The 16539-nt window shown below is 35.9% G+C and overlaps 1 protein-coding gene and 1 long non-coding RNA gene across 9 annotated transcripts in view; one reads left to right on the top strand and one right to left on the bottom strand.

Annotated features, from left to right (window-relative positions):
- LOC123564291 (F-box and WD repeat domain containing protein 10B-like) overlaps nt 1–11478 on the top strand; it is a 40899-nt gene extending 29421 nt beyond the window's left edge. For all 5 annotated transcript variants that reach the window (XM_045357758.2, XM_045357755.2, XM_045357756.2 and 2 more), the window contains 6 exons: nt 2702–2823; nt 3482–3630; nt 6774–6916; nt 7627–7785; nt 8036–8188; nt 8487–11478. In XM_045357758.2, the coding sequence (XP_045213693.2) occupies nt 2702–2823; nt 3482–3630; nt 6774–6916; nt 7627–7785; nt 8036–8188; nt 8487–9984 (2224 nt within the window). In that variant the 3' untranslated portion in view covers nt 9985–11478. The remainder of the gene's footprint in view (nt 1–2701; nt 2824–3481; nt 3631–6773; nt 6917–7626; nt 7786–8035; nt 8189–8486) is intronic.
- On the bottom strand, nt 1798–14266 carry LOC128555217 (uncharacterized). Of its 4 annotated transcripts, none has more exons than XR_008369884.1 (4): nt 13424–14266; nt 7531–7695; nt 2915–3390; nt 1798–2301 (listed from the first exon to the last, which is right to left on the bottom strand). It is a non-coding gene; the product is annotated as an uncharacterized LOC128555217 (long non-coding RNA). The 4 variants fall into 4 exon arrangements; XR_008369885.1 differs by having other exon boundaries at nt 2915–2984; XR_008369882.1 differs by lacking the exon at nt 1798–2301 and having other exon boundaries at nt 2837–3390.
- Between the last annotated feature and the right edge of the window lie 2273 nt (nt 14267–16539).

The raw sequence follows: 16539 nt of genomic DNA, 5'->3' as shown, positions 1-16539 counted from the left end.
CGCTTTACATAGCTCAAATGCAGCCACACAGGGCGCATAATTCATCCTCTACTAGTACAGACACAGAGCGATCTGACCAGAGGGACAGAGTGAGACAAAGCCCCCACAACAGAGAGATCAGAAATCAGATACAGGCTTGCCCGGCTAACTTAGCTGAGCTCGTTTTGAATAGACAGCCTGGTTCTTTAACGTGCCCAGTGTATAGCACTGATACACGCAAGGATTGCCTGGGTTCCTGACCAGTACACCTCTAGCTGGGTGGGAAACACTGAAAAGCGTTTCTGAAAATTCCTGAGTAGCTGCCCGGGATCGAACCCCGGACCTCAGGATTTGAAAGCCAGTGTGCAAACCACTGAGCCATCCGTCCACCCGTAAATGTATATAGCATAGTTACAGACTTTGATGTAAAACAAGTCTACTTTGCAACAAATGGCATGCAGATTTCCAGTGGTGTGTGTCATTTTAAGAATTGTGTACTCTCTTTCATACGTTAGTCTCCATGATTCAAGGGCCTCATTGACAGAGTGGTTAAAGTCCATGACTGACAATCTCTTGCCACTTACCTTTTGGTTCCAGTATGGCTAAGGTAGTCATGAGCGGAAGTCATCCACCTGCTTGCAGAATTTTGCTGGTTCTGCCCAGTTGCCTGCCCATGCTTGGAGGGGCATCTTGGGTTTTCCTCCACTAGCTTACTGGCCTTCAAGTGCGAGGGGCTTTCTGTCATACCTTTCATACTTCTCAGTGTAAAAATGAAATATACTTCGTTCTCTCACCCACAGATTACAGTAATATTGGATTAAATGAAACTTGATATCTTAAAAAATTAAACAGAAATTGTGATTGACTCCATTGTCGTTAAGGTAAATTGACTGTTGATTTAGGACGAACATATGTACTTTCAAATAGAATGTTAAACTTAAAAAATTTTTTTAAAAAATATTAGTTTATTTTGTTTTGCAGTGTAAGAGGATACTAAGTTGTAATTCACTTTAAATAACGTGCAGGTAGCTCTTAAAAACTTTACACAATAACTGTCAATAAGGTACAGTTTTCAAGTACAATGTAACTATATATCAAGATCTAAATGCCCTAGCAAGGACAAATGTTTTATGTAACACATTGCTGAAACACTTTGAAACAACCAAGATTCAATAACTAGATCAAAGACAGTCACAAATTTTATCAAGTGTGCTCTATTTCTTCCTTCTCCTATACACTAGCCCTACAGTTAATGACTAGGCCATGATTTATTGAAAAGAGATAAGTTGGCTTGAAGTAATTTTTACAATCACTCTGTACTTTAACAAGTCTGGGTTTGGAATGACAAGATACTGTATCGTTTCTCTCAAGTGTTTGTTCTTTACTTATTTGGTACCTTAATTAAAATTTTAGGCATGAAATCATATTATCTGATATCATTTCGAACCAACTAAACTTTTAAAGCAAACATGCCTTTGGAGTAAATTAAAGTTGAGATTTATGATTTAGTTACATATTTCAACTTTTAAATTTCAAGTGTCTTCATTACAGTTATGTCATGACAGTTATATGATATATTATTGAGATTTCCTACTTAAAATGTTTTAGAATTAAGGAATATTGACGGAGATGACTAAGGAAGAATTGCCTAAATGTGGTTTTAATTGAAGAAGATTTGTACCATAGTATAATACATATCCAGGACATACATGAACTCCTCTTATCAGCTGTGTTTTTTCTTCTGTTTACTTCATGATAGAATTCCGTAATATACATGTAGTAAAATTGCTTTTTTTTTTTTATAAAATGGGTAGAATGTGTCATTGCTATGCATAGTGATAAACAAACATTAGAACCTCAAACAGCTAAATAAAGAAAACTGTTATCAGGTTAAAACAACTTCAAAATATCTGTAATTATCTCTGTAAAACCAACTTCAGTTAATCTTATCACATAATATTTGTACAACTTTTCCTAAAATGTCCTTTTATATAGTTGGGCTAAATATAGACAGAAGATATAATACTTTAGGACACACTAAATTTACATGGAAGGACAACAGTAAATGTTGAAAATAATTCTCATCTTCTTTGACAGATTTAATGCATTCTTTTAGTATGGAAATAAAATTCAAATTAGGATCTTCAAAATGCTGGTAGCATTAATTGTTTACCTTTACAAGTAGGTTCCATGTTGTTAAGTAAACACTGAATGAGAGTGGCCTTATGTAAATGCCTTTTTGATCTTAAGATGAAGTCTACATCGTGTTGTTTGACGTGAAAAACATGAACAGGCCCATCTTGATGCAAAAGTTTTGACTAGCTTTTATTAATTGTCAGGATACAAAAAATGTTATAAATATATATAGATATGATATGTGAACAAGTAAAATAACACAATACATATATTTTAATTGGAATAGATAATAGACAATAATTGCCTTGTTATACAAAGCTCTGTCTTTATGTGAGTCCTTATTGTAAAAGAAATCTACAGATGTACTCTGTCAACAATTTAAGTCATTTCCAACATCTAACTTGTTCATATTTTTTTTTTGTAAATACTATTATTTGTAAGATGTATATAGTTCAGTTGGAACACTTTGTCTGCAAACAAAAGATATATTTGGTTGCAGGCATATCAGTTTAAAATGAAATATAAAACACATTGTTATCATACATGTAAGTATCATACGTTTAAGGTATAATTACTGTTTTTCCAGGATGTGGAGTGTGAACACAGGACACTGCCTCAAGATATTTCGAGGACACAGAGATACAGTGCTAACTATTCGAACACTTGGAGATCTCCTCATATCTGGCTCAAAGGATAAATCTTGTAAAGGTAATTTCTCTTTCTTGTGATTCATTGATGTCCAGTTATATATGTTATTCCTGAAATATGTAATTACACTTTTATATATCTATATTGTTACCTTTAAGCGATTTCCAATATGTTGTCCTAATACTCTTCGTAATATTTTCTCAGATCCATTGTTTACAGCCCTACAGAAACAACAGTCTTATATCTTTAAAGTGACACTTGGTAGTTGCGCTGATATTTTGTATTGAAAAATATCAAATACTTTTAATTAGTCAAGTTATTATCTACTACAGTAAGTTGAAAATTTTAGGGAAATCTGTGTATTACTACCAAAACCACAGGAAATGTCCCCGGGTATGTCTAATTGGAGAAGGGAGAGCATGTATCTACGGATCATGAGTTCAGTCACGGGGCTAAGCTTATCTTATTCCTGATGACTTTTGTCTGGTTCATCCTCCACCTCTGATTCATGTGGAGACTTTGGCAGTTGTGGAGAACAGGCTAGTACTAGTACAGAATCCAGGAACACTGGTTAGGTTAATTGTTGCCATTGAAGAATTGATATACTGTTGAAAAACGGTGCTTAACCTAAAACAAACAGACATATGTAGTTCACTTGACATGTATGTTTGAAATAAATACTGTTTAAACCATGTACTAGTATATTTTTCTTTTTCAGTTTGGGACATGCAGACAGGGAAGTGTCACAGGTCATACCGGCACAGATATCCTGTTACAGCAGTTGCTATGTCAACAGAAACAGTTATATCTGGTTGTGAGAGTGGAAAGGTGAAAGTGTGGGAACTGAGATCAGGCAACTTAATAAAGGTATGTTTTTCTTAAAGAAATACTCATTAAAGCAAATAGCTTTATTCTCAGTTTCTGTGTACCATCATTTTAAACAAGGTTTTCAGAGATTGAATTTTTGAGTTATTGTGTCTCCCACCACACAGTGTTGTGGGAGACATATTGATTTACTCCAGTCTGTGTGTGTGTCTGTGTCTGTCTGTCTGTCACAAAGCTTGTCCGCACTCTAAGTCGAACATTTCTCATCCGACCTTCACCAAACTTGAACATAATGTGTTTGACCATAAGACCTCGGCCAAGTTTGATAACTAGCCAAATCCGCCCAAGCACTTTTGAATTGTGGCCCTTGAATTACTGATTGAGTCCACTCGTCCAAGCCGTCTAACTGGGTCCATTCATCTAAGCCACCTAGAGAAACTAGATATTTTTCATAGGGGCAGTTGTGGGAGACATGCGCTTTTCTCAAAAGCATCTCTAGTTTGATCATAAAATAGATGTATAAAGCGACTTCCTTTCTAGAAGTTAGCAACAGATCAGACTATTACCTGACTTACATAAATCGCCAGTTCATAGTTTGTGCTCTATGACTGGTTTATATTAAACACAGTTTTACTGGGCTAATACATCAAAAATTTAAAAATAAAACTGTGAATTTCTGATTCACATTCAGGCCTCAGAGTTACTGCCTGGCAAGTCATTCAGTCAGTGTGTACATAGTATTACAATACTTTGTCTCCATAGTGTATCATACTGAAATAGTCATCAATGGAATTACTTATGCTTGGTATAATATGCACTGCTTTAATGTACAAAGTTAGATTCAGTGCAGACTTACGAACAAAGTGCTATCTGAAGGAAATCCGGACATATATTAAAGAATTATTCTGATTTGGTGCTTTTACAAAAATCTAACAAGCAATTTGTGATATTTGTAGACTGTTGGGTTCTTTACCGGTTCTTTCTAATTAATCCGTTTATTCATACAAAATACTGTACAGTGCCCTGGTTGCCCCAAACATCCAACATTAAAAGTTACATGATTAAATTAATTAATTGATGCAGTCTTTAAAACCAAAGAAATATTGACATTTAGTGATTAAGAATGGGTATTAAAGTTATTAAATATGTGTCATGTTGTTTTAAGAAACCACCTTATGAGAGTTTAAGTAATAGAGAAGTACCACGCTTGATAAATAGAAGGTTAGACTACTGACAATGTACAGTTGATAAATCAATCTTTTGAAAACAAACTATTCAAAGTACAAAATGAATCAACAAATCTGTTATGAGGTGTACATTAAAAAGTCCTTGGCCCATCACATTTCTTGTTACTTTAAGGCAGGGTGATTTTGTTAAACCGCTAGGCAAAGCATTAACACATACTGCAAAAAAATGTTTTAACTTGTCAGAATCCAGTCACAGCCTGTTTCGTACTGCATTTCTAATAACTTTTAACTAATCATGAAAATGACAGTCAGACAAATTTCCCTTTAGCTTGGCTTGTTTGACCAAATTTCAGGTGATCTGTTCAGCAGTTTCACAAAGCCTGTCATTCTTAAGTGTCTTGCAGCTGTAATTGTTTTGTGGGAAAGTTGTAGAAGTTTGATATATTCTGTTGGTTTGGTGCAGAGCAGATGGTAAGATGGAGAAGTCAGAGAAGAGAGCAGCAATCAAATATATTCATAATAAGGAACACAACACAAGGAAGTCCATGAAGTCACAAAAAGTATTCTTGGTGATGACTGCATTTCATATTCAGCAGTGAAAATCAGGGCTGCTGAGTTTAAGCATGAATGGACCAGCACAGTGTTTTCTCCTCAAAAATGCTGCATCTTACACTCAAGTGGTGGCTGTCCATGAAGCAGCACTGAAGATAGTCCATGGTCTGATTGCCCAAAACATGCTGTATTTTACAGTCGGTTGAGGATGTCTGTTGTATGATAATGCATGATAAAACAGTGACCATTCAGCACGTTGCTAGTACCATTAGTCCTTTCAGTTTTGTCTAATGTCCTTCATAGGAACAAGCTGTTGGCAAGATATGTTTCCAGAGTATTGATGCCAGACCAAAAGTTGACCTGGCTACATATCTCTAGGGAGCCCATGACTCATGAAAACTTCCTGAAGAGGATTGCGACCATGAATAGACATATATTTGTATCTTTTGAAGATAAAACTGAAAGCAAGTCATGGAACCATAGGTCACCTCTGCCAGAGAATGTTTTAGTGGAAAACATAGAGACCAAGTTACTAAAAACTATCTATGCATATTGATAAAAAGATGCCAGGGTACATATTATACCAATAAAACTTGTGTTATAGCAAACTTTTTGCTATATAGGCGGATTCAGTGGTGCAGTTTAAGTAGGAAAAAATGGAATTTAACCCGTTTACAGCTTAAACAGCAGATAAGGTTTTGAGTATCTTGGTCCAGTAGTCAAGGTGATGGTATCTGTATTCTGGGGATTTAGTGATACAATCACAAATAATCTCCAGAAAGGTCAAATGTCAGACAAGAATTACAGATTATTATGAAGCAGAGATGACAGTTGAATGAGAAAATGACATGTGGAGAGGAAAACTCAGCTCTGGTATCCATTTTATTCTGGACAATGCACCTGTGCACACCTTTCATGTTGCAGTTGCTGCAGCTGCTGAGTGTGACTTTGAATTTCTCCCACATACCCTGTATTCACCTGACTTTGGATGATGAGACTTTTATCTTCTTCTCTGACTGAAACTTCAACTGAGTGGAAGACATTTTGATAGTGACAATGATGTCATCGGTGCTGTTGAGACCTTTTTAAAGGAGCAAGAAGGAGTCTTCTTCAGAGATGGCAGTATACTGCTAAAGCATGGCTGGAGCAAATGCACCAATGTTTAGGTTGATTATGTTGAAAAATTGAAAAAAATGTGAGAAAAAGTGTGATTGAATATTGCTTATAATATAGGGCCAGGAATTTTTTTATGTACCCTTGTACTGATGACTAGACTGGTGAATGAATTTGAGTAGAAAGAAGATGAATAGCTCCAAGTCTCAAATCAAATTATGGTAACAAGAAATGAATGTCCAGCTATTTATGAACAGCATAGAAATTGTCATGTTGATACAAGACAGACTGTGAAGGAGATAAGCCTTGTAAATGTTTTTAATGTATTTGCAGGTTTTAAATGGTCATCATGAGGGTGTTACAGCAATTCAGTTTGACCGTTGGCATATTGTAACTGGAGGGAGAGACGGGTATGCCCTAGTTTGGAGTGCCATTGGAGATCATAATAGATGTCTGTCAGCTCTCCGACATCCAAAGTAAGATAATGCATTATAGTTCTTGTGTTCATGTTAAACGTACATGCTCTTATTTCGTCGAAAATGTAAATACTATTCTGTTACTGATTAATAAACAATGACATTTTCTGTTATGTAATTCTCAATCTTTAAAGACCCGCCCGCTTAGCTCAGTAGGTAAGAGCGTTGGTCTACGGATCGCGGGGTCGCGAGTTCGATCCTCGGGCGGGGCACATGTTCTCCGTGACTATTTGATAAACGACATTGTGTCTGAAATCATTAGTCCTCCACCTTTGATTCATGTGGGAAGTTTGGCAGTTACTTGCGGAGAAAGGTTGTAGTGGTACAGAATCCAGGAAAACTGGTTAGGTTAACTGCCCGCCGTTACATGACTGAAATACTGTTGAAAAACGGCGTTAAACACAAAACAAACAAAACAAACAAACAATCTTTAAAGATAATGATGTTCAGAGCTGTTCATGGTGTTTGTGTGAATGATGCATTATTCTTGAATTCATAGACTATGTAGAAATGTTTGGGAAACTTTAAGAAAAGAACTTTAAAATAAATCATCAAACAGATTTCTGTACATGTATTGAATGTGCATATACCTCTCATGTGATAGATGGACTTACCTCAATTCCTGATCTAACTGTCAGCTTTCTGTGCTATATAACTTTAGTCTTTATCAGAATTTAATGTATAAATATGACATTCTTTAACTTTTGCAGAGAGGTATTGTGCCTTGAATTTATATATCTGCGCTGTATCACTGGCTCAGCTGATGGTCGTATCAGAATCTGGAATATTATAACAGGACAGTGCTGTAGAATCATGAGGGGAAACAGTCGCAGTGATCCCATTCTTAACATCATTGCTATTGACAATAGGTATATTTAAAAAATGTATATATTAAGTTTATATTTATATATTTTATATCTATTGCAAGGCCAATAGATATGAATTGTTTAAAACCTGATAACATATGTTCCATTTATAATCATTTTGGTTCCAAGCCAAGTGTGACAGGTGTCCTGACTACCTATTGTATTTTGAATGTTTGGCAAAAATAGAAATGTATCTGTAGTATTCACATGGAATAAGATCCTTGCTGTAATACATCTTTTAAACTTCTTTCAGAATCACAATAAATACTGCCGTGAACTTGTTGGTATTGAACTTTGAAGAAGTGGAATGGAACTACAATCTAGAGGAAGACAAAGTGCCTCCGTTGGTTCAGTATTCCTCTTACACAGAGGCTCCTGTTAGGCAACAGCCATATCCTTATATCAGGTAATTTCTCATTCTTCTGATACCAGGTAATTTCTCATTCTTCTATAGGCAACAGCCATATGCTTATATCAGGTAATTTTTCATTCTCTGGGCAACAGCCATTTCCTTAAATCAGGTTATTTCTCTTTTTTTCTCTACACAACAGTCATTTCTTTATATCAGGTAATTTCTCATTCTTCTCTCTACATATACCATAATCTCAGTTCATAATACCCAAAAATCTTATTTCACTACTCAGATGTTGAAAAATCTGTAATAAGAATGATGACAATCAAAATTGTTTTGTTGATTCTTACAGAGCTCAGAGAATGAAGAAAGCAGGGGCAGCTAACACTAAGATCTTACACAAAGATGGGCATAGAGAATCCTTGAAACCACCGATACCACAGTTGTCATTCAGAGCGCATCAACTGCCGCACAGTGCTAAAACCTTATCTGCCAAAAGTCTTGGAAGTGCAAGAGCAATACAGCAAGGGCCTAATGACAGCTTGTACTCACAAGGCAGAGGTACAAAAAGTGCTACCTACATTGACAGGCATGCATCATCTGTTAAAAGAACTGCCACTGTGTCAGCACATTCTAAACCTCCGTTACCAAGCTCTTCCAAGTCTCGTCCTCAGACATCAAAATCTGCCCAGTCTGGTTACTCTGTTACTATAATGGATGATGTAGCAGAACAAGAGTGGGAGGAGGAAGAATGGAGAGAACCAATCAGACTTCAACGTAGAATTTCCTGGGCATTTGAAAATCCTATTGTGCCAAAATCCAAGGATATTTCTCTCTCTGAAACTAAATCTTTGTTACGATCGCAGATGAGGATGAAGGCCGAAAGTATTGTACCTCCAGACTTCATTTACCTCACTGTAAATGCTATACAAAATTCGATGCAACCTTCTGAAACTAGTGCTAATACTGAACAAAATATACTGGACAGGAAATTAGACACAAGATTAAGGAAGAATAGACCATCTTCTTCTCCAAGTAAAATTGATCCTAGGACACGAGTTCCTGTGGACCAGATTGATCTGTCACAATTCCATGAAAAGGAAGATAATGACACTCTGTCTGAAGTGTCAGACCACAGATCCATTAAATCAGCAAAATCAAAAGACTCTATACCTGTTGCAACTGACAGAGAAATATATTCTACGAAATGTCAAGTGAAACCATTGAAAACATCGCCAAAAGTTAGTGTACATCCAAAACGTATTCGTACAACTTTACCAAAAGGTAGAGTGATCCGTCCAATATCTGCTTCAGTTACCAGGAAGGAACCACATGAACCTGATCAAGTTCAGTTTAAATCAGGTCGCCCAATCACTGCCCCTCATTTGAGAGTACGCCCTGATACAGCATCTACATTACCATCTAACATAGCAGCATCGATGCCAGGTGTACATCCTCCAAAACGTAAGCAACAAAACATTGCAACCACTGGTTATGAGGCTAACATTGTTCCAATGTTGATGTATCCTGCAGATATGAAAGAAAAACTTGCAACTTTACTGAAAGAAAAACGTCAACACAGAACTGACGAACTTTTAGAATCAGCGAGCGAAATGGGACTAGGTAAAGTAAGTCAATTCAATGACCCGATGAGGTCACACGTGAAGTTTGAGTTGAGAACACACAACCAAGAACGAGATTATATCACCGAGACTGAGAAACACTTCCAAGAAAGACAAAAGCGAGATGAAGCTATTTTGGAGAGAAAGAAAAGAGTACTATGGACTGCCAAAGCTAAAGGAGATCAGATGTCACGCATTAATTCTGCACCAGTAGGATCAAGTAATTGACAGTATATTTGGTTATAAAGACCGTTCTTTAGGTTCTTGTAGTACCTGTGATTTTACTGGAGTGCTTTATGACTTCCTAGTGCTTTCTATATGATATATTTCCAAATGCAAAACACACAGTTTTCTAGATTGCAAAGCAACTAGTAACACTCCTGAAAAACTACAATAATTGTTTTCTCCCTCTCCTGGTTTTTGGGATTTTTCTTATAGCGTGAACAACAAGGTTTTTTGAAAAGTATCGGCACTGTTTGAATGTAAACTATGTGTGTATGATGGTAAAACTTGCAAGGTTATGTATTCTAGGTATGTTTTTATAAAATTGTCTAGTCCAAGGAGATCGAAATGACAGTATCTGTATGTGTTGAATTCTTACTCCTGTCATGTATGGAGTTTGACCGTATCACAATACATATATGTATTCTTGCTCACTGTATAAATCCCTCGGGGTTGCTTATTATTTATTCTGAAATGTGCGAAACTGTGTATATATATGAGGGTAATGTCATTTTACTGGTGTCAAATAATTCTGGAATTGCTACTTTTTCAACTAGATTGTTATCAATTATATACTCACAGAGAACAGTATGTAGTTGACCAAAACATGAGTTGAGAACTGTTCTATACTAGTACCCACGATGTTGTGGCAATACATCACACAGTATACAAGTAGAACATTCAATATCAAGTTTCCGAGGGCATCAGTTTGTGGACCCATGCGTGCAGTGCTCTCGACCAATCAAACAAGCACGTTCTTCAGGATATTTTTAACAACATTTTAATGGAAGGAACACTTCATTTTGCACTTCAATAAAAGTGATATTTGAAATGTAAAAAAAACCCACTAAAGGTGATTAGCAAAATGTCAATGTAGGTTCTGTGTGTCTAGACCAAAGCAGTGCTGAAAAAATATATTTTAGAGAAAGTAACTGACATCATTGGTTAGTGCTTTTCTTTGTTGTTTCGTTAGAACATAGTTTATCTATGATTGCAGTATTTAGCCAAATAGTTCACATTTTATACTTGTTTACATCACAAATGTTAAGAAAAGTATTAATTGATATACATATATTTACTTCTTTTTGGTCTTCGTTATTATCTTAGCATTATTATGTTGTTATAAGCTATGCAGTGGATCAGTCTTTGTGATATTTTGTTCAGCATTACACCATTTACAAAGTACAGATGTAAATTACATACTTTTTGTCAGTTGTTATCAAAGGGACATGACTACAAAAAGATGTGATGTATTTTAACGCCAGTCAAAGATTTGACTGGTCAAAAGTTTGTTAAACTTCACAAAATGTCACATGAATGAGCAAGTAGTGAGATGCCTTGTTAGTGCTGGTAATAACTGCTGAATATCTTATTTTTTTCTATCTTTAATAGATTTACGTAAGTGTCAAAGAAATCCATGTGTATTTTCTCATTTAGTATATGATAAGTCTGTGATAATGAAGGTTTTATTCCATTTGTTTATTAAAATGTTCAATAATTTGTATTGCATTTTATTTCTTTGTTCAGTATACAAGAACGTGAGATAAATTTGCAACGCGTAATCAGATATCTTGCTTTTTAGCTCCACTCACTATTCGGAGAATAGGGGTATTATCCTACTCGCCCTGGCGTCGGTGTCGGCGTGTCACTTTCTTGGTTAAAGTTTTTCGGCAACCTTTGTTTTTCTGTCATATCTTTGTTACTATTGCTTATATCTTACTGTAACTTCACATAAACATTGTTCAGCATACAAACAAAATATGTGCAGCGGCTGGGCCCATTATACTCAAGGTCAAGGTCACGAAGTTGTTATACTTGGAATTATTTTTGTGTTAATTTTTTTCGAAAGCTTCGTTTATAGACATGTCTTTGGTACTTTAAAAGATAATGACTTGAAAATAAAAATATTTCGTTCTAATCATCATCTGCATGTGTGGTTACAGTCCCCATAACTCTAATTGTATTTTTGACAGAATTATACCCCTTTCATACTTAAAGTTGTTTGGCAATCTTCGCTTTCTAGATATAACTTTAGTACAATATAAGATAATGACTTGAAACTTAAAATGTATCTTTATCATCATCATCTGCATGTATGATAACAATCACAATTACTCTGATATGTATTTTTGACCAAGTTATGACTCTTTCATACTTAATTTTTTTATTGAGACATAAATTCATTTTACTGTCAAATCGCCGAATAGTGGTGCGCGCTGTCTTACGGACAGCTCTTGTTAGTTTGATTGTTGGTAAAATGTTTTAAGGTTGCATTAAGAGAAATTTTCTACACAAATCTATACATCCGTCTTTGGTAGGTCCAGTAAATAATTTAAGTGGACTGTCAAATCTTTATAATCATCTGGAAATAGAGAACTCGACCAAGCAAAACAATAGCATGCCATTGCACGAGATAACGCCCTAGCACCAGCATTGATCCGACTTTGATAAATCCAGGAAAGAAGTTAAGCTTTAGCAACTTTCAATATGTAAATTTGACACCACAGTCCAGTAAAACTTGCAACATTACCGTAACATTACACGATGATTATTTCATACGCTGTACAATAAGGAAAGAAAGTGGTCGGGTATTACTGGCAGAATAAAAGATTATTTTGCTCATTTACTGAGCTTGAATTTCTTAATCCATTCTAAAGAAAGTATAAATAAAAACTAACTATAGATGTGCATATATGCCATATGTAGCCAGTTCTCAGTAAAACGGGGAACGCATTGTAAGTGATACAGCCTGTTAAAAAGAATAAATTTATTGCTCTTAAAGTTATGCATTCGGTCGACTCGATTTCTATCAGCCGTACAATAATATGAATAATGAACCTATCTGGCACCAAGTGTAGAGGATAGAGCTTATAATGATAGTGCAAGTAATATGAAAGATACAAAGAATGATAAAGTGGCACAAATAGAAGCGAAGATACCTCGAGCTGTATGCACTCTAAGAATTAAAAATCCTCGCAACAATTTAAGACACCAAATAACAATTTGAACCAGAGACCATGGAAGTAGTATAACTGGCGAAATTATTCCGGTAAGTATACCTTCTTATAGCATGGAAAAGAACAGGGCGAATGTAAATATTATGAAACACGCTCACTAAGTTTAATATCCTCCGACAACAGTTCTAAAATATATTACACCTAAGTTTTAATGTGGCCATCTGTTAGACAAATTACATCAACATAAAAATGCTTATGTAGTTATAACAAAAAACAGTGAGATTACATTCAAACTTGAGAAACACTCCTTCAAATTTTGTACCCATGATGGAAAAAAACCTACTTTTTATCAATTGATGAAAGCCAAAACCATTCAGATAAATAATCAAACAGAAAAAATAAGAAAAAGTACTGACAGATAAAAAAAAGCAGCAAAATTATTTTATGGCAGCTAAAATTTGACAGATGCATAATGACAAGTTACGTACCATTAAGAATTGGCATCAGCTTGTGTCTTCTTATTCATGATAAATCTCGTCTCATAAAGTCCTCTCTAAAACTATTTGGAGTTGAGATGAACTCTAGAAGAAATGGCAATGTTAGAGAATCTATTCATTTGATGAGAAGAAAGATTTCTCGATCTCCGCAAACTAGCTCTTGACTATATAAGACGTTGGTGCTTATAGTTACGGACGTCAAACAGTACGTCAAGAATTGTCTACGTCATTTCCGTTGTGATTTACATGACTGTGATGCTGAGAGCAGCAACAAAAAACAATACGAAATAATTTAGAGCTTAACCTTATCTATCCGGAAAATATAAAATTGCGGGGTATTTACAATGTAGGTCTGGAAGGATACGCAAAATAATGTAAACATAATTTTGTTATATTTTCTGATCCTTTGGGATCATGGAGTCCATTCAATATATATGTAATAGAGTTCCGCTTAAGCCGATGCTAGGGGGCGTGAGAGGTGTTGCACATTTCATTACCTCTCATGAACATACTCGATCAAACCGAGTCTGCTATTATCCTGCTTGGTTGCAGTCTATGCTTCCAAAGGATCATTTTACAGATTTTATTTTCAAACAGATTTCATGTATTTAATATGTAATTCTGCACTACTCTCTAAACTACAGTTTTAACGTAATGCCACAGGTATATTTTTATAAAAATTGTCTAGTCCAAGGAGATGGAAATGACAGTATCTGTATGTGTTGAATTCTTACTCCTCTCATGTATGGAGTTTGACCGTATCACAATATATGTATTCTTGCTCACTGTATAAATCCCGCAGTGTTGCATATTAAAGTCGAGTACATACTTACGTAAGCGAGACGAGCCCCGTAAAACGGTGTTTATATTTGGGATTTAAAAGTGTTACATGTGATATATTTGGAATATTTTTAGATAATATACGAGATAAGTGGACACTTTTTTTATACTTCAAAAACTCAGAAACTTATCTTTATAAACAATTCCAGTATCAGCATCATAAACATTTCCTTTGTTTGGACTTAGTTTATTTGTGAGCCATTTGTGAGAGATGATTTTCACTCACCCCTACCGATCTGGACGTTCGTCACGCCTGAGCGAAGCGCATAGGGACTACGTTCGGATACATTCGATCATGGCGGACATTGCTGAAGGGGACAGTTTTATGTTGCTTTTAACGGATGATAACAGCGACTATGGAAAACAAAATTCACAAAAGGATTATACTATATACCTAACCACACAAACCCTGGAGGATAGTTCGAGTACACAGGCTCCACAAGGGAATTACAACACATATTCTCAGGATACGTTGGGTGACGTTACGGTGGATGTTGCTATGGAAAATGATACGGACGAAGTCGCTTATTTCCGGATCACCAACGATCTCGCAGTGTAACAAGAAGCGGCGTACTGTGAAATCGGGTAAAACAACAGCAAAATCTACGAAAGGGAAACAACTCAAAACTCAGACAACTTCGGCACAATCAAAGGTAAAGAAGGGGAGAAAACGACGTTTATCAACCGGTGAAAACGAGCAAGATTCAAGTTCTAGACAACTGGAAAATGATTGTGTGGCAACGGCAATAAATAGGCTTTCTGAAGAAATGAATAAAGGTATGAAGAACTTGTCGAGTAGAATCAGTAATCTCGAATCATGTCTGAATGAAAAAGTGAAAAAATGTGTTGAGAAAACGATTGCAAATGAAATTGAAAAGATAAAGAAGGAATTTAATGCCGAATTTACGAAAGTGCGGAATGAAGTGAAATCGATGAAAAAGACTTGTACCTGCAAAGTTCAATCTTCGGTACTAGTAATGACAGTGAAAATAAACAGGGAAATAACACAAACTCGTATTTAGATATAGTTATCAAAAATTTACCTGAAACAGCGTCGGAAAATGTAAAAGAGCGAGTAGAGAAAATGATTTCAGACGAAATGAAACTTAATATTTCAATTGAAAGGGCATAGCGGAAAACACCAAAGTCTCAGAACGAAAATGATGAAGTGATTGCAACACTTCAGACATACGATGATAAAGTAGCCATTATGAAAATGAAAAAAATTCTGCGAAATAGCAGAGTGTATGAAAGAGTTTACATAGATGAGTTCAGAACAACAGAACTACGTACACGAATCTCGAACCTGAAAACAATGGCAAATGTAATTGGAAAAGACGGAGTTTATGTGAAAGGTCACAGTGACCAATGTCAATGAGTATTCGCGAGACGATGACGATTGGCAGGAAGTAAGTTACCGGAAGCATCACATCACAGTCATGTGCGGACAGCGCACCAAAACTATGGATCATGTGACCATGGGCGCTGTGACGAGAGATCAAGGCGACCATACGGACGAGATGACGCGTAGAGCCGTATATATGTAGCCTCAGACAGATATAGATCACGTGACCGATATTAGGTGAAATGCGGGTTTTGGAATACAAACGGTTTCAGCTGTGATTCAAACTCAGAGAATTTTAATCTTAGAAAGGGTTGTATTGAATATTCAGACTTGGATTTAATAGGTATTGCAGAAAGTAATTTACTTCCGAATCAAATGTTGACGGTCAATGGATATAGCTGGCTAGGTAACAACAGGAAATCTGTTCATCGTAATGTGCGACGTAAAGGCAATGGCGGCGTCTGGATACTAATCCGTGATACGTTATTGGAACGGTTTGATGTAAAAAAAAACTTGACTGTGAATATGAGGGAATTTTATGGGTGCTACTGAACGATAAGCTTAATGGTGAAAAACATAAAGTGTGTATATGTTACTTGCCGCCAGCAAACTCATCACGATAAGTAAATGTGAACGGATTTTTCAACACATTAATGTCAAAGATTTATGAATATCAGGACGATTCACTGCTATACGTCATGGGCGATTTTAACATAACAATCGGAGATGAAGACGATTTTATAGTTGGCGTTGATGATCTTGCCCCAAGACATGTAACAGACTTCAAAACAAATCAGTATTCTGATGTACGAACTTGTGTCTGTTGAATGGGAGGAACCATAAAATTAATGACTTCACAAGCATTTCTACCCGCGGATGCGCCATTGTAGATTACTGTATTGTACCGTATGAGAAGTTAAAC

This window comes from Mercenaria mercenaria, chromosome 2, assembly GCF_021730395.1.
Source record: "Mercenaria mercenaria strain notata chromosome 2, MADL_Memer_1, whole genome shotgun sequence".
In the NCBI taxonomy this organism is placed as follows: Eukaryota; Metazoa; Mollusca; class Bivalvia; order Venerida; family Veneridae; genus Mercenaria; species Mercenaria mercenaria.
Note: the sequence above shows the minus strand (reverse complement) of the source record. Positions and strands in the feature narration are given on the sequence as shown.